We start from the raw sequence: 23,548 nt of genomic DNA on the forward strand, positions 1-23,548 counted from the left end.
ACTATCCCTCCTGTGGTTCTCTTGTAGATTGTGGGTGATCTTTCTGAGCTATTTGTCTTACGTAAATCAACTCACACTCCAAATACTGACTCACAATAAAAAGTTGTGATGAAGAATTAGCTAGCTTTTAGCTCATCTTTTGCTAAAGTAGAATCATTAAGGAATAAGAATAGAGCTGTGGGGAGGAGATGCCAACAAACCATGGATTCTCATTTGTTTTTTCAGAATATACAATAAAAAAGGCATATGTAGAGACTGTTCTGCATAAATAATATGTATTTAAGTATGTAAATAAGATACTGCATGTAAAACTGACCGCAAGTGTTAGGGATCCAATGTTTTGATTCATAAGCAGTGGGAAGGAAAGTGTGAAACGGACATCTGACAAAGCAATATCCTAAAATGCTATTTTTAGTATTGTGTTGGCAGATCTCAGAAGTGTCTGTGATACAGTATTTTGCTTCATAGTTTATTTTTTCATCCTCAGGTTGAATGCCCATTTTGAAGTGAACCTTGATTGCTCAGTCTCTCGAGCAGAAATGTACTCTGAATACCTCTCTACTTGTAGTAAATTAGCTCGAGGTGGAATCCTAACATCAACTGGATTTTATAAATGCTTGCGGTAAGACAAGAATTTATGCAGCAATAAAGAAGCAATTCTGTGTTCTCAATACTAACTGATAGCTTTAGGTTTCTTTGAGAAAAGATCTGCTGAGTTGAAAGACATCCAGTTTTAGAATTCTAATTGAAACAAATGTTTAGAGTTTATTTCATTCTATTTCAACATCTTTGAATGGGCTCCTTCTCTGCCTCTAGTCCTTCTAATTCTTTCTGAAGTAGTTTTTTGAGATTTTGTAATTTTCACTTAGGTTCTATGACACCTTGGCCATCTGGGGGACCTGCTAGTCCTCAGTGATAACACTCACATGCTGTTGGAAAATCCTGCTGTATTGTAAAGATGCAGGTATTCCTGCTATTACTCTGCACACAAGAGCAGTTAGGTAAAAGAAAAAGATTGTAAGAGAGTTGAGTTATTGTGTTTATTAACATAGATTTATGTTGTGTTTGGCAGAACTGTCTTTCCAAATCATACAGTGAAGAGAGTAGAAGATCCAAGTAACAATGGTCAAGCACATATACATGTGGTAGGAGTGAAAAGGAGAGCTATACCACTTCCCATTCAGATGTACTATCAGCAGCCACCAACTTCGTCTACCCCAGTTGTCCGGGTTGATTCAATTCCTGATGTGTCTTCGTCTCCTTTGCCAGCAGGTTTTTAAATTAATTATGTATAAAGTATTTTGCATTGATCCTGAAACCATAATAAAAGCCAGAAGTTTTTGAACATAGCTTGAAAGTGTTGGAAGTTGAGGCCACATGTTTAGATTGAGTTTATTCAGTAATGTTGGGAATAGTATTGCAGTATTTCTTTGCATGCCATTCTAGTCTTCGATGTGTAACTCATAAGCTTGCCAGCCAGCAGACAAGCCATTGTTGCTGCATCATTAATTCAGACTCTGTAGAGCTGAGAATAGAAACTGCTTCATGTAGAATTGCAATTTCAAATCTTGGATTTTTAAAAATTTGTTAGTTAATGTGTTCAAAATAATCTCTGCTTCCAAACTTTTATTGTGTTTATTTCAACAGGAATCCCACATGGGCTACCAGGTGTAGGAAATCACTATCAGAGGACCCCTATTAACCAATCTTCAACTTTGACAGCAACACAGATGTCTTTTCCAATTCAAGGTGTTCACACTGTGGCACAGACTGTTTCTAGAATTCCACAAAATCCTATTCATACACAACAAAATGCTCCAATGACTGTTATACAGAATAAAGGTCCAATATCCTGTGAAGTAGTGAAGGCTGCAGTAATACAGAGCTCTGTTCCTCAGTCTGCAGTTCCTGTTCCTATTGCTGTAGGAGGAGCTTCTAATCAAAATCACAGCACTACAGGCCAGCAGCCGTCTGTTACAGTTGTGAGTTCTCAGATGCTTCACCACCAACCTGTAATTCAACAACAGTCTCCACTGCACGCAGTGGTACCAGGACAGATACCTTCAGGCACTCCTGTTACGGTAATTCAGCAAGCTGTACCTCAGGGTCATATATTTGGCAGAGTTCAAAACCTACCAGCATGCAGTTCAGCAGTTTCACAGGGTCAACAGCTAATCAGCACATCATCACAACCTGGGCAGACATCATCTCAGCAGTCCTCGGCGGGTAACCAGCAACAAGATACAGTCATCATAGCGCCACAGCAGTATGTCACAACCTCTGCATCTAACATTGTTTCTGCCACCACAGTACAAAATTTCCAAGTAGCAGCTGGGCAGGTGGTTACAATTGCAGGTGTTCAGAACCCACCAACATCTAGAGTAGGGTTTCAGAATATTGCACCAAAGCCTTTACCGTCTCAGCAAGGTCCGTCTGCTGTGGGGCAGCAGCCACAGCAGCAGCCTCCACCACCATCCCAGCAAAGCGTAGTGATTGTAAGCCAGCCAGCTCAGCAAGGTCAGACATACGCACCAGCCATTCATCAAATTGTGCTTGCTAACCCAGCTTCTATAAATTCCTGCTGGCCAAACTGTACAGTTGGCTGGACAGCCAAGCATTACTCCATCATCTTCACCATCCCCAGGTCCGGTTACAAATAATCAAGTCCCTACAGTTATGTCATCTTCATCTACCACTCCTCAGTCACAAGGACCCCCTCCTACTGTTAGCCAGATGCTTTCTGTAAAGAGGCAGCAGCAGCAGCAACATTCACCAGCATCATCGCAGCAGCAGGTACAGGTACAACAACCGATGCAAATGCAAGTTCAATCACAGCAAGCTAATACAGGAGTTGGCCAGCCCAACTCTGGTGAGTCTAGCCTGATAAAACAACTGCTTCTTCCAAAAAGAGGCCCCTCAACTCCAGGGGGGAAGCTTATACTCCCAGCTCCACAGATTCCTCCACCTAACAATGCAAGAGCTCCTAGCCCTCAGGTGGTTTATCAGATGGCCAATAACCAGACACCAGGTTTTGGAGTTCAAGGACAGTCTCCAGCTCAGCAGCTGCTAGTTGGACAGCAAAATGTTCAGTTGGTCCCGGGTGCAATCCCGCCCCAAGGGGCAGTGCAAACAGTACCCATTTCTAATTTACAGATTTTGCCAGGCCAGTTGATCTCAAACAGCCCAGCAACTATTTTCCAAGGGACTACTGGCAACCAGGTTACGATAACAGTTGTGCCAAATACGAGTTTTGCTACTGCAACTGTGAGTCAGGGAAATGCAACTCAGATCATTGCTCCAGCAGGGAGCACAGACAGGAGTTGGGCTACAGGTGCAAACCCTTCCAGCTACTCAAGCACCTTCAGCTGGACAATCACCGTGTACTGCTGCTCCCCCATTCAAAGGTGATAAAATAATTTGCCAAAAGGAGGAAGAAGCAAAGGAAGCAACAGGTTTACACATTCATGAACGTAAAATTGAAGTTATGGAGAACCCTTCCTGCCGAAGAGGAGCTGCAAACACCAGCAATGGGGATGCAAAAGAAAATGAAATGCAGGTGGGAAGTCTTTTAAATGGGAGAAAGTATAGTGACTCCAGTCTACCTCCTTCTAACTCAGGGAAAACACAGAATGAGGCCAATCAGTGCTCACAAGTCAGTAATGGGCCATCATTAGAAATGGGTGAGAACGGAGCTCCTGGAAAGCAGAACTTTGAACAAACGGACACACAGGAAATTAAAAGTGATTTGAAGAAGCCCCTAGTTAATGGAATCTGTGATTTTGATAAAGGAGATTGTTCTCATTTGAGCAAAAACATTCCAAATCACAAAACTTCCAATCATGTAGGAAATGGTGAGATATCTTCAGTGGAACAACAAGGGAATTTGGATGCCACGCAGCAAGATACTGCCAAAGGTGATCAAGGGGAAAGAATTTCTAATGGGCCTGTATTAACTTTGAGTAGTTCACCTGTTGTAAGCGGTACACAGGAGGCTGCAAAACTGTTAACCCAGCAACTTAGTGGTACCAACACTGATTTACCTAATGGACCTCTAGCTTCAAGTTTGAATTCAGATGTGCCTCAGCAACGCCCAAGTGTAGTTGTCTCACCACAATCTACAGCCTCTGTTATACAGGGGCATCAAATCATAGCAGTTCCACACTCAGGACCTAGAGTGTCCCAGTCTACCCTGTCCTCCGAAGTTCGGTCTACTAATGGCACAGCAGAATGCAAAACTGCAAAGAGGCCAGCAGAGGATAATGACAGGGAAACTGTTCCAGGAATTCCAAATAAAGTAGGAGTTAGAATTGTTACAATCAGTGACCCCAACAATGCTGGTTGCAGTGCAACTATGGTTGCTGTGCCAGCTGGAGCGGATCCAAGCACTGTAGCGAAAGTAGCAATAGAAAGTGCTGTTCAACAAAAGCAGCAGCATCCAACCACGTATATACAAAGCATGGTCACACAGGTATGTTGCAGTGTTCTTTTTATGTTTATTCTGTGATTCTGACTAATACTGTGAAATAACGTGGCTGAAAATGTGAGCTTGATCGGTATCTCTTGCATAGTATTTAAAATATTCAGAAAATGATGCTTTCTGTTCTTCCACAGACTAAAGTTTTAACCACATACTTCTTCAGTATCTGTGACAATAGTGGAATTCAAAATTTGTAGCTTGATAATACACAGTGAGGAAAGAACTTCTGCTCACTATTTTCTTCCTTTAAGGATTAACCGTTCTGAAAACAATGATTTGCTGGATGGTCTTGTAAAAACATCTGTATATTTCTGCATTTTATTCTTGGTCACTGTGGAGGGGTGAATATGCTTTTTTGAAAAAAACCACACCTGCATCTGGATGGCTGAAATGAGTTGAAGTTTTTGCATTTGAAGTTGGTCTTCAGAGTCTTGCTTTGTGCATTCACTACAGTTAGGAGAAAGTATTATTTTGTAAATTTGTTGAAATATTTACATTTCTTCATTACAAAATATTTACAGTGTTTATCAATAAAACAAGCATTGTTTTGGGTTTTTTTTTTTTTTCTGTTTGCTAAGCTTTGAAGAGGGTTTGTTGTTTTTTGGTTTTTTTTAATTCACTTGATTGATTGAATTCATTTAAAACCTTTTGAAAGTGGTTACTCCCTAACACTTTACTATAAATGAGGTATGGACATCAGGAGTATTAATAAGTAAAATAATCATGTTTAAGATTATTCCATTCTGTAGAATTTATTTTAGTTTTGTACATAGAAAATCCCTCTCCAAAAAAACCCATTCCTAACCTGAATAGGAGCAAAGAGAATAGAATCATAGGTCTGGCAGTTAGAGTTCTGATAGACCAGAGAGAGGAAATGAAGTCCTGAGTGTACGTTAGTACATTTTGACCTTGAAGTAACAGGTCTTTTATTTCTTAGCTTTTTTTTTATTTGGTTGGGGATTTGTTTGCCTTTGATGAAGTAGAAGGTATAGACCTGATACACAGACCTAGAACTCAAAATGTGATGAGTGCTGGCTAGGGCTACTTCATTTCCTGTGACAAGTTAGGTTGCTCCTGAAAACTCTTTTGACTTTTCTAGTTGTCAAAAGTCAGGGTTAACAGTTAACAAACAAGTTACCTTCCTTTTTTACTTTGTCTGCCTTTTGCTTTTAACTGCAACAGTGCGGAGAGTTAATTCTTATAATGCCTTTGAACTCACTCCTAAATTTTCAGTTAGGTTTTGTTGGAGGGAGATCTGTATGTTTTTTGATATGTTATTTATTTTTGTTCTTACTAGAAATAATTTGACCAAAATTAATAGTTTCTGTTAGCACCATAGGGACAACATGCTAGTTTTTCTGTAGTGTGGATGTATTAGCTATGCCTTGCTTTTTACACCGAGTGTCTTACCTGTTACACAGTTTGAATTTCTGTTGTAGCTTTGCTAAGGATTTGGCTGAAGTACAGAATGGTGTGGCTGTGTCTCTTGAATGGAATATGTTTATTTATTCCCTCAATATGTACCTGAAAATAATTTGCAGTTTCATCTCAAGCAGCTACTAAATGATCAGATTTTAAGAATTTTGAGAAGGGAGTACTGCATTTGACTATTTCATTTGATTTCAATAATGTGTATCATGATACTAGAAGGGGAGGATAGAAAAAAATATTTTCTGTGCTGATAGTTTCTGTTTTACACTATCCCTAGTATCACTGTCATTAATAGTTACTACATTTTTCATTTCTGTACAAACAGAAATGCTGCCAGCTGGGTTTGCCATTCAGTAGAAATTTGCAGATCAGAAGAACTTGGTTTAATGTCTCCTTACCTGAAAGTTTGCTCATTCTGCATCCTGTAGGATGCCCTTCCTTTCTTCAAAATTACAGAAATGTGGGAGAAATGAGTTAATTAGTTTTGATCTTGGTGAGAAATTTATTCTTTAGCTATTTACCTTAACCATTTGTCTGTATATTTATGAATCGTGTCTATCATAATATTGCAAGTACTGACTTATAGTTCAACCCATTTTAGAGTACTCTGTTCAGATATAGTGATCCTCATAGTTTGGCTTAAGATTTGCAGAGATCTTTACCAGAGATCTTTATCTTCTTTAACATGTTGGATTATAAACGGTACCAAAATCACCCTGGGCAGCTCTTTTTCTTTCTCCAAAGCTGCTGAGCAGCTGCAATAGCCATTGCTTTTCTGGAAAAGGAGATGCTAGGTATTTCCAATATTAAGTCTGCTTTTAGGAGTATCTTTAAATATCCAGAAATGTAGCCAAATTCTCATGAACTTGGTGTGAATTTTAGTGATGATTTCATTTAAGATTAAGCCTTGTGTAATCTTCTGTTTTCTCCCTCACATTTTGAGTCTTCCTCATCTGATAAGCAGCTTCCTTGTCCCTGACTTTTTTGAAAGGCAGCAGCTGAGGAACACTTTTTCACTTGAGCATCTGCATTGTTTTATCCTCTCTGAAGTACCTAAGTATATATTGGCTGTCTTGCGGAGGAAAAAGGAGAGCATGGTTCTTACTGCAAACAGTGTGAAATTTATTAGAAATACAATCCAGTGGAGAAAAATGGTGAGGGACAGAGAATAAAGAGGTACTAGCTATGGCAAAATTACGTAGCTGCTGAAGGTTTTACTGTGTGATTTCCTGTTTGCTTGTTAGCTTAAAATTTTATTTTAAGCTATAGCTTGTATTGCAGGGAAGTATGAAAGGGATAGAAGAAAAAAAAAATTAATAAAAGTGAAACCAAACAGGAAGACTGAAAAAAGAGGTTCAGAGGACAGAAAAGGGAGTATTGGTTATGCAACTACACTAGGATTAGCTGTCATGAACTACAGAGAGGAGAAAGGAAGATGCTGGAACATAAGGAAGGATGACCAAATAGGGCAGGAGTGGAACAGCAATCTGAAAACTAAGGAAAGCACGAAAGAATTAAATAATCCTTAAGGGAATGTAGAAGTTAAGAGAAATTTGTTTCATTATATGAATAGTAGCTTGAAATGGAATGCTACTATGTACTTGGGGAAAAATGTTAATTTAAGTGGCCTATTAAAATAATGAAAATTGTATACTTGCTGTTTACGGGACAGCCCATGTAAGTGCCATCGAAATCCAGTTAGACAAATACAGGTATCTTGTGTATATAACCTGAGATTATTCACTGTTAATTGTATACCTCAGCAAAGCTTGTTGAAAAATAACTGTACGTATACTGAATTTTTTAAAATTTCTTTTCATATTTTGCAGTATGATTAAGAAGGGGATATATTAGTTATGTCAGAATAGGTACATGTGATACACGGAGTGTTGCAATTTTATTCTTATATCTGCATCTATCTTTTGTAAGTTCATGAAATGTACTCTTGAGACAGAACTGGCATTGTACTTTCTTGGCTTCCTTGTATTTTGGTGTTCCCTGTTCCTGGTTTATTGCTTTCCTGAGGCATTGTGCTAGACTGGTGGTTGGAAAAGAAATGAGCAATTACCTATCTGTATGCTTTTCTTTGCCACATTTTCTTTATCCTCTTTAGACGCCTCCAAAACATCTGTTGAACATAATCATGTTTGTTTGCCCCAATTGGTGCGTGTTTTAAAGGAATGCCCTGATATCACTCCAAGTTCTTAGAATTGAGCATATCTGATTTAAATTGCCTCATCTGGCTTTTAAAGTAATGACTTTCTTGCTCATCACTGTCTTCCCCTCACAAATAGTCCGCCCATTTCTCTTAAGGCTGCCCACTTGAAACATGCTTGTGTTGAAATTTAGGTGGCAAAATCTGCGTGGCCTTGACTGTTTGCTCCTGCTCTCTGTTGATTGGAAAGCTGAGAATTAGCATGCACCAGAAAGCAGGTGTGCAGCTCCAGGAGGTGTAATTCATTCCTAGCCACAGAGCAAATGAGTTTCTCAGCTGGAAGTAGTGAAATACAGAATCTTTGTGCTTTTTATTGCCCTTCACTTGTGAAGCACACTGTTGCAAGGAGACATAAACTTCAGTAATCTAACAAGAAAAGAACATTTATTTTGGTGCCTAGTCATCCACTTGACCCCTTTCTCACACTCAAATTCTGCTCTATTTTCATCTTACATGTTACCTTTTTATAGACATGTTCATTATCGTGAATAAGCTAGACAAAATTTCGTCATACCAAGCTGTAAATCCTACTATACTTAAAAAATATTTTTACTAATAACTAACTGTATTTGTTTAAATTACATTTATTTCCAGTGGGTGTGCACATATTAATGGTGGGGAAAAAATTGCAGCTTAATGCTTTTAAACTGCATATGGCTCTACACATCAACAGAATCCCCAACGCACTGGGATGTGCAGTGTTCTCTTGCTGGTAGCACAGTAGGCCTTTTAAATAAAATGGGCAGGTATGATAAAATAGTTATCTGTTCATGCATAAGGGGAATAGTATCGTGGGTTCTGTGAAATGTAAGTGGAGGCCACTTCTGGCCCCAGCTCACAGGGTTTGTTATTCCTACCACACAGGGAGCTCATGTGCCCAAATGTAGGAGCTCTTGTGCATAAAATTAAATTAACATATTTGTAAACAGTCCATTGTAGTTAGCAGAAAGATCTTAGTTGTACTGTTGGTTTTCATGACCAGGCTAGACTTCCTCCCCCTTTCCAATACCTCAGTCTAAAGTCAACCCAATCTAGATGTAAAATCTCTACCTGCTTATTAAACGTAGGCTGTAGTATCTGCTCTGTAAGTAGACTGTACAGGCATTAAGGGTTTGTATTTGTGTACTTTAGAGTTGAATGCAAACCCTACTGAGATAGGTTATGCTGCTCTAGAGGTACCTTTCAGTCCCAAGATCCTGTGACAAAAGGGCTAAGTGGTGGCAATTGCAAATTGTATCATGGAGAGGTCTAATTTGATTATAAAAGGATGTCATGAAGTGCTTTCAAGTGTACAGGAGTACTGGGCATTTCTTGGGAAACATGGATTCATTAAATGTTTTTGCTAGAGGAGGAAATTTTCTGAAATCTTATATCCCAGGGAAAGACTTTTCAATGTTACTTTTCTCAGAAAGACTTCATTAGGGAAAGTTAATGTCTGTCATCATTCTGTATGTTAAAGAAATAGGTGAATTTACATAATCTTTGCATATGTACTGTAAAGTAGGTAGCACATAGCAAGTAATTCTAGGTATATTTCTGGGAGAAAAAGGAGTTTGTTTCTGAAAAACAAAGGCTATACCTAATTTCAGTGATAGGCCATGTGTTATGCATTACTAAACTGATAAATGACAATAGGGGGAAAAGGAACCCAAAAATTAGCAGTCTTTCTGATCTCTTGAATGAAAAGAAGAAAGCTTCGTGATGTTTGAATGTAAAACTTTTGTTTCTAAAATAAAATAAAAAATGCTAGGAAAGCAAATGTAACTTTGCTTTTTGTGTAGATTTAAAAATACAATCACCAAAGCTGATAGGCAAGCAATGGATTTTTCTTTAAAAATACATGGAAGTTCTGTCCACCAAGTTTGACTGAAACTTCTCTACTTCATAGTAGAGCAGTAAGAAGAGAATTTTAAGCAACAGCAACTATTTTACATGTTTCTTTTCAATTTATCAGCTTTTTTTTCTCACTGGGGAAAAAAAAATGTGGAAAAAAATGGGAGGGGAAACTGAATGTTAACTTTTTGTCCTGAAAATTTGTTTCTCTTTCTGAGCTCTTTCATTTTCAGCATGTAACATTTTGTGTTGTATATCTCCGATCAACTTATTTAAAATAAACAATTTTCAATGAGATGGTATTAAAACCTTTGAATCCCACTAGAAGAGCTTGCCAGAGAAACCCTTGAGAAAATTCATAATTCTGGATTAATTGCAGGGTTTGCTCTGAATGGAGTAAATAATACATGAACCACACACTGAATGATGAGAACTAAATGAAATACTGAATTCATTCAGTAAGCTCATTTTCTCTTCAGCACATTAAATGAGACAGAAGTTCTACAGGGATAAAAAGTCACATAAAAGACCATCATAATGTGTTGATACTGGGATGCCAAGTAAAGGTTGCAAAACAAGCTGTACTGCTGACACTCCATTATTTTACTTGCAACTTCATTTTAAAAATGCCTTTTTAAGGGGATGTTGATATTAAAAGGCTCCGCTTGTGTTTACCTTTTGTTAAAAGCTATTTTGTGAAGGATTCATTACCCATTCTGTGAAATAGCTTAAAGGTCTTTAGGTGAAAATCATTGCTGAGTTAGAAATAGTTTGTAGCTACGACTAATGGACTCAAGTCTTTTCTTACAACTTTTCATGTATGTGGATGGATCACAGGTGTCATAAGTAGTTGTGCTGTATTCAGGAGTTTTGCCTTATTTTTATAATGTTTTATGCTTGGATATGGGAACAGTTCTCCTTTTGATCAGGCTTTTTGCTGTCCCTTCGGTCATGTTACTGGTAGTATAATCTGCGATAGCTGTTAACCCACTACCTTGTGTTGCTGTTGTCCACAATGCCAATAGAAAGCAACAGGAAGAAAATGTAAATGAACATGCAAATGAATGTTAGAATTTGCAGTTAGCTATTTGTTTCTTTGTAGTGAAAGTCTAAAGTTACTCAGTAACAGTGCTGTAAAGATCTAACCAGACCATTTTGTGTGCACCATTTGAAAGTGTTTCCTTAGAATATTCTTAAATAGACGTGAAAGTAATTTTATTTGGTCTCTTTAGAGTGTGAACATTCTCAAACAGTGGGAAAGGAAAGGATGTTAGGCCTTCATCTCTAAATAATATTCAAAAGCTTAATTTTTCTACTGCCATCATCCTTATAAACGTCTTGCTGACCAGACCCTTCCAGGAAAAAAAGAAGAGAAACAATATTCTAACCCAAACACTGTTTTGAAATGGAAAGTTCAGCATTCAGTATCTGTTATTCAGAAAAGAAATAAAATTGGTTTGGGTTTATGTATTTTTAGGTAATTTCAAAGAAAATTTTAATTGAGTATTAAGTGTCTTGTTATATTGCAGGGGAGCAAGGGGAGCATCATTTTCCTTTCTGAAATGTTTCTCTTTTCATTGTGTACAAGTTGTACAGCATCTTCAGGCATTCTGAGCATGTGGTGCTATTCACTATGCTGATGATACTGCAATGACTTGAGTTTGCCTGGGCTTTTTTCTTTTCTTAAATAACAACAAAGTGTTTGAAAAATAATGTTAACCTTTGCTCCACTAGTGCCCTTGAGAAATTTATTTGCAGTCATAATTCTGTATTTGAATTTGAGCATAAAGTTTATTATTTGAATGTTAGAAAGCTCTGCATAAGTACTACAGTGTAAAAGTTGTATGTCCCTCGCGTTACTGTGTTTTACTAATGCTTATTCAGAGTTCAGAGTATTAAAAATTGAACACCTGTGGTGGATTAAGGTGTAAAACAAGAAGTCTTTCAACAACCGGTAAACTGTATGTCAAGTCTAGAAATAAGCCCTGTTTAAAATTGTTTTAACTTTTTCTACAGAGCACACCTGCAACGTCGATACCCACAGTTCAAGTGCAGGGCCAGCAGATGAATTTGCAGCCACCTTCATACACTGCAGCAAGTCAACATGCAGAGCAAATGAAAAAACCTGGACAGAACTTCATGTGTCTGTGGCAATCTTGTAAAAAGTAAATGGCTCCTTTATTTACCCTTTACTGATATGTAACAGATGCTTGTACATAGAAGGTGATTCTTCAAGTTCCATCCATTCTGTTTCCTTAAGTTACCTTTTACTTCGTCAGTGGGGAAAAGAAAAAGGGAAAAGTGTTGAGGAAACTGAATGCGATGGGGGAAGGCAAGACACTTAACTGCTCTCAATTATACTTCAGAGCATAAAATGAGTATTATGTGGCTTTCCTGTAGTATATTGATTCTTCAGTAACAAATGAAATAGTTGTGTAGTTAAGTTTAAAAACATTCTGAGCTCTGAAACTTGTTCTCTGTGTTGCAAATATAAAAATAGTTCCTGTACTGCAGTTACAAATCATGTCCTTACATTTTCTTGTGTTTCCAGTTTTGCAAGAGCAGGGTGTTGCAATTCAGTGTCCTGGTCACAGTCTTATTTAGCTTATGACTAATTTTGGTAATTATACCATTTGTGTGCCAGAGGACACCATTGTCATGAAAGGAAGCAAATAGAAATTAAGCCTTAAGACGAGACAGCCATGATTTAATGGTTTTTTTATTGCTGCTGTTGTTCTTAGAGAGGAGTGAACTAGCAGACATTTCGATATAGGCTTATAAAAAATTGATACAACTCTTGTTAAAAATATGTGTATCTTGACACCAATTTTTAAAATAAATTAGGTTTGTGAATATGCTTAGTTTCTGGCTAAGGGCAGAGATTGGTGAAAAAAAGGTAGTTGTCAAATAGCCACTTTGAAAACTGGAGACAAATTGTGACTGAGAAAAATTGCATAAAATACAGGATGAAAAAGAGTGAGAGGCCTCATTGCTGTAGGATGACAAAGGGAGCATAAAGCTGATTTGACAGAAAGCTGGTGGGAAATTCAGAAAATTGGGATGAAAAGATGGAGAAGTTTGAATGTTTGGAACTGATAGTAAAAATAAGGCATTTGAACAGAATTGTAGGAATACTGAATGCCAGTTAGTATGAAACCCCTGAAGGTGTAATTTCTGTTTCTTTCGTTCCTTGCAAACGTAATTCTGAGGTCATTCAGTCAATGCAATACATAGAGATCTGGCACCTTTTGAATCACTGCACTATTTTCACTTTAAAAGTGGTTTTTCTTTCTTTGATAGGTGACACTTCTCTATGTAAGAAATATATGTAAGCCTTTACTTACTTTGTAGTTTCCTCCCTTACTGCTAATAAATGGAACCATAGAGCCATGGTCTACTGGCTGCACAACAGATGCATTAACTCCCACGTAGGTACAGGTGGGTTGCATTGAGGCTGAAACGAAAGGCTGGGGCAGTTTCACAGCAGAAGCCTTTCCAGCTTATAACGTGTCGAAGAGTTTGCTGAACTAATTTCAAAGTATAAGTCACCAACTTCCTTCCATCTCTAAAGTTACATAGGATGAGCGGTGTTGGAGCAAGAGGAGGAGCAATACTATTAAATTACCTTACATTATCAGTCTTTTTGTAGTCAAGACTGTCTTAAAATACTATGCCAGAAAGTTTACCTGAGACTGAAGTTAAGGGCTGCAAGGCCATTGATCTCTGTATTTTATTCCAAGCCTAGTGTATAATTTTTGTTGCTTTAGTTTATCTGGCTGTCACTTCCTGTACTGCTTTTCGTTCATGGTTAAATGGCATTATTTTCAAAAGCTTTCAGAGATTTTTGCATTAATAGATCTAGTTCACATTACACATAGCTCTTGTTTTTATGCTGTCACTTCTAAAATAGTTATTTCAGTCCCAGCCTAAAACCAATTTAGATAAACATTACACTCGATGTTCTCTGTGAAGAGAGAACCAAAATGTTAAGTTAGTATTTTCCTCAAATATTTATGTTGTTTATTCATATTCCTTGAACAGCCTGATTAAAAACAGATGTATCAAATCTCCTGTAGACTTCCCACTTCTGTTAGACATAAAGAAAATTCTGTAATTGCTGCCTGTTCTTTTTTTATTTATAGTTCTCAATCTTAGATGTTTTTGAGTAGTTTAAGGGGGAAACAAGAAGATTGTTTTGAGTGGGTCATTAGTCTGTGTGAACTTTACATTCACTTCTTGGTTTCATTCTCGATTGCGTAGCAATTTTTTTTCCCCAGGATTAAGCAGGCAGTTTCATCACAGTAGAATGATAGAATACTGGGATTTTTTGTGATATCCATAGCTAACTGGAAAGATATGAAAGGAGTTACACTTGAAACAGTAATTTTCACCTGTTTCTTTATGCATGTTCTTCAGTTTAATTCTCAAAAAATATAAGCATTTTATTTCCCTTCAAAGATGCAATGCAGAAGTCAGTGAAGGCCTTAAGCATTTTACTGAGAAGCAGAATAAATACAAATAAATAAAATAGTATGTTCTTTTCCTACTGATGAATTTGGCTGCTCCGGTCAGCAACATTCCAGCGGTGTGTGTTGGTGATTTGGTTTGGGCTTTTTTAGAACTGAATTAGGAAACATTAGACCAAGATTTGAAATGCCACAGGTTTAGTAGTGTTTAAAGACTACAGTGAGATGAGGGTGAATTATGCAAAGAGTTGAAATGATTGGCCTCTGGCAGATGTGCTCAGATTTAGTATCTGAGGTGGAAGTAAAATTCTAAAAGGTGTCAGCACATTACTTTGCATTAAGGATTAACAAAGTAGGTGTTTTCCTTTGAAATTCAGCTGTCTGCAAGTACTGCTAATTGTATGCAACTTAATTTAAAAGCTGCTGTTTTGTTTCACAGGTAGGCAGATGTCTGCTCTTGAATTGTTTTGTATTTAAAAAGTAAATTGAAAATGCTATTGAATCTCCAGTGTTTGTCAAGTCAGCTATTAATGTTCTGTTCAGCAGCTGAACAGAACCATGGATGAACTAAGTGTGGAAACAAGAGTCTAGACTGAAATGACCATATTGTCAGTATGTAAGCTTTTTTTTTATTACTACAGTTAGGTGTTTCTTTAAGGAAAAATAGTTTTTCTCTGCAAAATGGTAGTAAGTTTGAATCTTTTTAGATCAGTGATTCAAGTGTATAACACTGAATATATTAAACAGTGAATGAGCCAACATAGCTAAAATAGCTTTATTTTTCTGAAGCCTTGCCATGTTGAATGAAATGTTTTGCACTGTATTTTGGATTTCACTTAGGCCATGAAATTTGTTTCATCTCTGCCAGAAATTATTCATAAAATGGTTAGTGCCAGGCTTAAGCTGATTCCCCTTTATTGTGGAAAGACGTTTTTCTGTCCTCTGAAACACCTGCTGTTGAGCCAGTGTAGTGTAAAACATTTTATTTTCATTTCCTACTATGGGTTATCTGGACCAACAGCAAGAGGCAGGTATTTCTCCTTCTCGGCTTCCCTTCAGTAAGAGGTGACTGGCATGTAAAAGATGAGTGCTTTTAAAGAGAGTAGTATTTATTGCAGAAGGTAATTGTATTACAGGCAGTTATTGCAGTAGCATTCAGTTTATAACTAAGACTTACCTGTGGGTTTGATGCCTTTATAGTGCTCAGGTATCAGTATCTGTACACTTAAACCTAGGTATTAGTTGCAAGTGTGTTTGCATAATGGACACTACTGAAATGAGTAATGGAATGTTGAAGGAGGTGGCTGGATCAAAGCACTGACTGATCTGCTATTCATAAGCTGAGAGTCCTGACTTGGACTTGTCCATAAATGACTGCTGTGGGTTGTAGATGTTGCTACATCTTTGGCTGCTTGGAGTAGGTCTGTGGTGGGAGGTCATCTCCTCTTGGCACTGTTCAGCCCAGTTAGTTCAGTCACACATACTTTTCTTATAACTGAAACTCAAGTCCTGGCATGTGAACCAGAGTGGCTGAGGTGGGTGCAGGTGTTTCCTCTTTGGTAAGACTGTGCACCAGTGTCATCTCTCCACCAAGTGTGTGAGGACAGCTGGTGGCAATGACTTCCCAAATAGCAGCAGCTAGGTTTCTAGATCTCTTTGGTCCAAGCATTAACTGGGTGTTGATGAGCTGGGTTAGGGGTATTGAAGTGAATTTTAAGCAGCTAAATCTTTTGGCCATTTTTTCCTCTGTTGGAGTAAGGGGCTTGATTTGTAACGTCTGAGATACTTTTTAAGGTGTATATATAGGCTAAAAAAAACCTCAGTGCTTTGAGTCATTCACTATTTTCATGTCATGGTTTTTGAAATACAGTGATTCTCCTTTACCATCTTATATATGTTACAACAGCACATCCTTTATGTACATGAGATTGGAGGTAGCCTAGGTTGCAACAGTCATGCATTGGTAGAGTTTGCAGTCTTGAGAAATATAGGTCACGTAAGGAGTAAAGTCAGGCTCTTGAACTTTAAGAAGGTAGACTTCCAGCTGTTAAGGGAGATTGTTAGTGGGATCCATGGGGAGAAGGGAGTGGATCAGAGCTGGCAAAACCGGAGCTGGACCTGGCAAGGTATGCAAAGAATAACAGGAAGGGCTTGCACAGGTACATTAATCAGAAAAGGAGGGTCAAAGGAGGTGTACCCCTGCTGGTGAACGGGTAACAAACAAACAAAGCTAGCATGGCTTCACCAAAGGATCCTGTCTGACCAACATAGTGGCTTTCTGTGTAGGAGTAAGTACATCAGAGGATAAGGGAAGGACTACAGATGTCATTTATCTAGACTTCTGTAAAGCCTTTGACATGGTGCCCCACAACATCCTTCTTCTAAGCTGGAAGGAGATGGATTTGGTAAATGGACTGTTAGATGGATTAGAAATTGGTTGGACAGTCACATGCAGAGGGTGGTGATCAATGGCTTAGAGTCTCGATGGACATCAGTGACACATGCTGTCCCTCAGGGGTCTGCACTGGGACCAGTGTTACTTAATATCTTCATTAATGACAGGGATGAAGGCATCAAGTGCACCCTCAGCAAGTTTGCAGATGACACCGAGCTGAGTGGTGCAGTTGACACACCTGATGGACGGGATGCCATCCAGAGGGACCTGGACAAGCTGGAGCAGTGGGCCCATGGGAATCTCATGTGGTTTGACAAGGCCAAGTGCCAGGTGCTGCACGTGGGTCAGGGCAACCCCTGGTATCAACACAGGCTGGGGATGAACAGATCAGAGCAGCCCTGCTGAGAAGGACTCGGGGGTGCTGATGGAGGAGAGGCTGGACATGACCCAGCCATGTGTGCTTGCAGCACAGAAAGTCAGTTGTGTTCTGGGTTGCATCAGAAGAGATGTGATCAAATGGTCAAGGGAGGTGATTCTGCCCCAGTGATACCCCACCTGCAGAGCTGCATCCAGCTCTGGGGTCCTCAACCCAGGAAGGATATCGACCTGCTGGAATGAGTGCAGAGGAGGACCACCAAGTTGATCAGATTGAAATAAGGTCTGAGTGTGACTGCCAGCAAAGAAGAAAAATGGGAAAAGGAATACAAGAACCTCATCTGGTTTAGCTGTTCGTAGTTTGTTGCTGTATTTTGCTTGTATTGCAGAGAATGGGTGTATTGGAATTAACGTTAGCATTATTTTGTTGGTGAAGTGTATGTAGAACCCACGATATTTCAATCAGATTTGGAAAAATCATACTGGCATTTATTGGTAGCTCACTGGTAATACATGTACATGTTTTTCCCTTTAAACTTTTACAACTTTTCATTTGTCAGTGCATGTCTCAGTTCAGAAAAAAATAAAAGTTAACCATATGAGTTGATGCTTGTTATATTTGTACCTCACCATTAACTGGGGAAAAAAAAATTAAATTCCCCTCCCTCTTTTTGTAGGTGGTTTCAGACACCATCACAGGTTTTCTATCATGCAGCAACTGAACATGGAGGAAAAGATGTCTACCCAGGGCAGTGCTTATGGGAGGGATGTGAACCTTTCCAGCGGCAGAGGTTTTCCTTCATTACCCATTTACAGGTGCAGATTTTCTTTCACATATTACTTCAGAAAACAGTAGGAATTTCATGGTAAATTTCCACACACCTTTCTTACTGTCTTTCTCTTTTCCCCAAACAGGATAAGCACTGTTCCAGAGATGCTTTGCTTGCAGGATTAAAGCAAGATGAACATGGACAAGCCGGAAATCAGAAGCCTTCCAATAAGTAAGAGACTTGAGCCTTATTAACAATAGAGAAAATAAGAGAGTTAGAAATTATTGAATGAATTTGTTTATGACTTGGCTTATCAGGTGAAACTCTGCATATGTAAGAATCCATAATCAAATTTGAGGTCCGTTCCAGTAAGACAAAAAGGACACAAAGGGGAGTAGATTCTGATGTAGTTGCAGTTATCTTAAAAAAGAGCAGGTAATTCTTTAAAATATATGGGTGAAAACTCTGCAATCAGCATTGTTCTCAGCATGTTCTCCTGGTTTTTTCCCCAACTGGACAGCATTTTATAACTTTCCTTATAACAGGGAAGTGCTTGTAATACAAATGGAAAGTTATTTGTTGTATAAAGTTCATGTGTGACACAGCTGAGATGGATTGTCTTGTAACTTGCTGTATTCCTTACAGTTTTGTGGTGTAAATTTGGGCTGATTTGATCCAGGGACTGTTGTAATAAACTTTCCTTTAAACAAGCAAGCAAGATAAAGGATAAAGACTCCTCAGAGTCTTCTGATTTTGTGTTGCTATCTGAAATCAGGTTTGGCTCGTCTCTTTCTCAGAATGATTTCAACCATCTGGAATTAATATTGGAGAGTGCAACCCCATTGGTGTGAGGTTTTGGGGCTGGCTGTGTTATCAATGGAGTTGTTCAGGGTTCAGTTACGTGTGTAAGTGTGTTAAGACCTGGCCTTTGATAGTAACTGACTGGAACCACTTTGTTGCAAGCTAAAGATGTAATTGCATGGTCCCAGGCAGATTTTTGCAGTCTGTTCTATGGCTTGTAAAATTGCTACCCAGCTGCTGGAAGCAGCAGAGAAGGTCAAGTTATGAAAACTGAGAAATTTAGTTTGAGAGTCCTTTTATTTTTTAATATAAAAAACCATCTTAACACAGACTTATAGTTGCTTTATGGTGCCTCATTTCATTAAATTGAACGACACTCAGACCTTGGAAAACCACAAAAAGAAGAATTATGGTAATGTAGTCTTAAATACTTGGTAAGTGGGAAGTGTAGGGCTGACACCATCTACTAGCATGATGTGTTCTTAACTATGCCTTTTCATAATGTTCCATCACTCAGCACATTCCAGTAGCTATGTGTCCTCACAAGCTTCTTCTAAACTGGCACAGGTACTCATAGGAAAAAAACTGTTCATACACCCCCTCTTCTGAGGCAGAATTCCCTAATTAGGTCAGATTCAGAAAGCAAGAATTTACATGCATAACCAGTTCTTGCTAAAATACTGAGACTGCAATATCACAAGATACTAAGGATGTGATTTCAGAACACAGATTGAAATGAGAACATTCCTCTGCTCAAAATAGGATGTTTTATGTCTTCAAAAGATGTGCAGATGTGGTGCATAGGGACATGGTTTAGTGGTGGATGTGGCAGTGGTTAATAGTTAGACTTGGTGATCCTGGAAGTGTTTTCCAGCCTAAATGATACTATGATTCTATTTTGACTTTCTTTGACATCCCTTGTTGCTTCTCATGGCTGGGCATTGCTTACCGTGAGAGAGCTAGCTTTAGTTTTTGCTAGATTGCATGGTAAATCAATTTGTTTAAAAAAAAAAGCTCATAGAACAAAAGAGTGGGCTTGCCACGTGAGTGGAATCTATTTGCCTTGCTGTCAGTTGAGCACCAGTACAGGAGGTGGGCTGGAACAAAAGGAAGGGATGAGACCTTTCTCTGTCAGTACTCACAGCAGTTAATACACTTCCCTCTCTTGTGAAAACATAAAGGTTCCCTTTCCATTATTTTTGCTCTCCTCCCTTAACAAACAGGGAGAGTTTAGTGAAGTGTAGCACGTCCCCCGCGTTACCTTGCAGCGCTGCCCCAGAGTTCTGTTCCCACAGCTGAAAAGAGCATCTGGCAGCTACATGAGGGAGACAAGACTTGATAATTTGCTTTCTAGAATCGATGACTTGTCAAATGAAACCCTAAGCTCAATCCAACAGCTCACCTCAAGCTGCCTTACAGGTTCATGTTTGAAAGCTGTCTTTCAAGGTTTTGGCTTAATTTACTTTTTGCTGAGTCCTAGAAGCTTGTCAGATACATCAGCTCACGACTGATAGTCCGTATTATTAAACTCTTGTACAGAGCTCTGAAGGAACTTAAAAAACCTGGTACTGAGATAAAGCATGTTTAGGTCATCAACTTCTGGCATTTATTAGGTGAACTTTCTTCACTTAATTCCTCACCATTTAGTAAAACTTACAACTACCTCAGAGACTGCAGATCGTGGGTGTTACCAGTGCTGGAAGTAAAATGTGGAACGCAGTATACAAGGCCCCGTTCCCTGATCATCCTTTCTCTCTATGATAACACCATACACACTTGAAAAAATCTGTAATGGCTTTTGCTAGAACCAGTTAGGCAATGTAAAGCTGCATTACAGAGGTGGTTTTGTACCTTAATTCTGTATTTCCTTAGTTTTGAAGTTTTATTATTTTAATTCTTCCTCTTCTGGTTTTCAGAGGTAGCTGAATATTGCATTCTGGAAGGTCAGGTAGCACTAGCAATTTAACTGTATGTTGACTGTAGCTTTATGCATTGGAATCCTTTTGGATTCATGGTAATTGTTTTTTCCTTGTTGCCACTGAAGCAAAGGTGATTATTCTTCATGCTCTGTGGGAGTCGGGCAGGAGATAACTACATCACAACCATAAATGGTATGGTTTGAAGTTAAGTTGATAATACAATTAAAGAAATTAAATCTAGATGTTTCAGGAGAGAGATACTTTCCTGCAAACACAAGTCAGTCCACTTGATGTCTCAATAACTTTTTATCAGTTTCTTTTTTCTTCAAACTTAAAAAGAGAATATAATTTTTTATTATCTTCCTAATTTATTGCAGTTGTCTCTTTTTCAATATTTCTAAAATCAAGGCAATAGTACTTCAGCTTTCTAAAATATGGCATGATAACTGTTGAAGAGAGATGTCCGGAGCAGCCTCCACTGATGAATCCTTGTGCTTTCTCAATACAAGGAAAACAAAAATGTTACAGAAATTACAAATGAAGACAATAATTCTTTTACTGTGGTACTTGATCTTCTATAAACATGTCATTGCCCACCAATTTCTTAATTCAGCCCCTGCCATTCTCCTTTAACTTCATAAAGCTTTTTATTTATTTCATATATAATATTTTTTTTATATTACATTATATATATTATTTTATTTCCATTTGGGGAGGATGACAGAGTGTTTATGAGCTAAGGTTTTAGGGAGGGGTCTGCCTGTTACTACATCTTAATTTTTAGCTGGGCTTCCTTGCTGTTAGAACCTCAGATTACTAGGAAAGTCTCTATTTTTAAATAGAGAATTCAAGTTTTATTCTTAGAATATTTCAGTATAAGATACTTAAATAAAACTCGTACAGGCTTTCATTCAAAAAATATAATATTTACATTTGATTTTTGCTACGTTTACAAGTAAGCACTGCTTGTACTTCTTAACCAGGTTCTAGGGTATTAAAAGACTTCATAATAATATTGTTCAAAGTACTGAAGTGTGGTGATGTTTTTCGCCACTAATACTGCAAATTGTTTTTTAGGATGACATTATGAGTCTAACTCATTAAGTGAAGTTGCATATTTATACATTCTGAACTCTGATGTTACGAGTAATTTCCAAGTTTTTACATGAAATAGAGCTTTGACTTCAGTGTTAATACTGAAAATGGAGAAATTGCTTCTGCTGTGTTTGTTATACCCTGCTTAATTCATTAATCTCAGTCTAAAAGTTGCAGTAACAGGTAATGGGTTTTACAGATGTTTGATCTGATTTAACAATCACTTGTTTTATGTCCTAGAACATAACTTACGTTATTTTATATTACTCCTCACTAATCCCAGTTAATATATATTTTATATTGTCTTAGCATCTAATGGTCCCAATCAGCTGTGTCAAGTTTTGAGTAGCTATACTTTCAGGACCTTCTCTGGCCAAATCTCAGATGGCATTTGCATAGCTGCTATCACAGTTCCTGTCTGATAAAACATTCCTTTAAATTGGTACGCTTCAGGAAGTGGCAGTGTTACTAGTACAATTTATTACTTTTGCATCACAAATGTCATGGAGGATGAGCAGTACTTCTTCAAGAGAAGTGTTTTTTCACATAAAATAAAGTGCATGACTCTTCTGAAGGTTTTACAATAAGGCTTATCTCTATGGAAGCAATCATGTATCAGCACCAAGTATTAACGGATCTTTGTGTCTCTGTTCAGATAGGTTAAAAATCGTAAAATAGATTTTCCGAGTTGTTAATCATCTAGAAAGCAGCACAAAGCTTATTTTTATTAATTCTTTCTTTACTAATGTAGGCAGCCAGCTGCAGGGGGTACTGCCTCTACTCCCAGAGCACAGAAGGCCATTGTGAATCATCCGAGTGCTGCCCTAATGGCATTAAGGAGAGGATCAAGAAACCTTGTCTTCAGAGATTTCACAGTTAGTATTGTTTGAATCAAGTGTTAGATAGTAATTATTGCCTGCTATTAACTGCTGGGCTTTTACATTTTTTTTGTCTTTACTTCCATAGGATGAAAAAGAGGGACCAATAACTAAACACATCCGATTAACAGCTGCCTTAATATTAAAAAATATTGGTAAATATTCAGAATGTGGTCGCAGGTAAGCATTGTATAATTTTTCTGCTATCAGTGAGCATTGTTGTTTCTGTTCTTTTCAGTACCAAACAATAGGTAGGTTTTACCTATCTTTAAAAACCCCAGTAAGTATACCGACAGTACAATTTCTCTGTCACTTTTGCCCTGTGTACTTCCCCACACAAATGCTGTGTCATCTTCCCTAAAGACAGTATTTGTGATCCAGACTTTTGAAAAGTGGCTCACAAATTTGGCAGGTTAAATTGTAGGAGACATATGATGTCCCTTTTCCTCCAGAGCAGTACTGCATGACTCTGAAAATTAATTCTTGTGTAAGCAACTTCCCACTGGCAATACCTTTTAAATTCACCTGAGAAAGAGGAAAACGAGCTCTTAGAAACGTTGTCTTAAGTCGTGCAGGGACACAGTTGTGTTTCATACTTGCTGCCTCTCTGTTGCTTTCCTCTCCAAACTTGGGTTAATGCTAATAAATGACCCAGCTTTCCTTTTACTTGTAGACTGATCCTTCAGTAAGTAAATAATCCAACATTGACTCATGGTTCTAAGCAGGAAATGTTCTTTTTGATAAAAAAGTAGTAGTTAGTTACTGTGCCAGTGATCACCATGCATGCTGCTTCTTGGTTTTTTCCAAGAACTTACAAGCTGAGTCTTTTCTTGGTTTTGTTTTGCATTAGTTCAGCTTCATAATAACAGAAGTAATGATTTCTAATGAGAAGG

The 23,548-nt window shown here is 38.1% G+C and overlaps 1 protein-coding gene across 1 annotated transcript in view; it reads left to right on the forward strand.

Annotated features, from left to right (window-relative positions):
* Nucleotides 1–23,548, forward strand: part of ARID2 (AT-rich interaction domain 2) — a 92,476-nt gene that overhangs the window by 66,445 nt on the left and 2,483 nt on the right. The window contains 10 exon segments of the mRNA XM_008632770.2: nucleotides 488–622; nucleotides 1,073–1,272; nucleotides 1,648–2,570; nucleotides 2,572–3,302; nucleotides 3,304–4,468; nucleotides 11,973–12,121; nucleotides 17,870–18,008; nucleotides 18,108–18,193; nucleotides 22,529–22,652; nucleotides 22,744–22,835. Of these exon segments, the coding sequence (XP_008630992.1) occupies nucleotides 488–622; nucleotides 1,073–1,272; nucleotides 1,648–2,570; nucleotides 2,572–3,302; nucleotides 3,304–4,468; nucleotides 11,973–12,121; nucleotides 17,870–18,008; nucleotides 18,108–18,193; nucleotides 22,529–22,652; nucleotides 22,744–22,835 (3,744 nt within the window).

The sequence above is a fragment of the Corvus brachyrhynchos genome, unplaced genomic scaffold, assembly GCF_000691975.1.
Source record: "Corvus brachyrhynchos isolate BGI_N302 unplaced genomic scaffold, ASM69197v1 scaffold32, whole genome shotgun sequence".
Classification (NCBI taxonomy): domain Eukaryota; kingdom Metazoa; phylum Chordata; class Aves; order Passeriformes; family Corvidae; genus Corvus; species Corvus brachyrhynchos.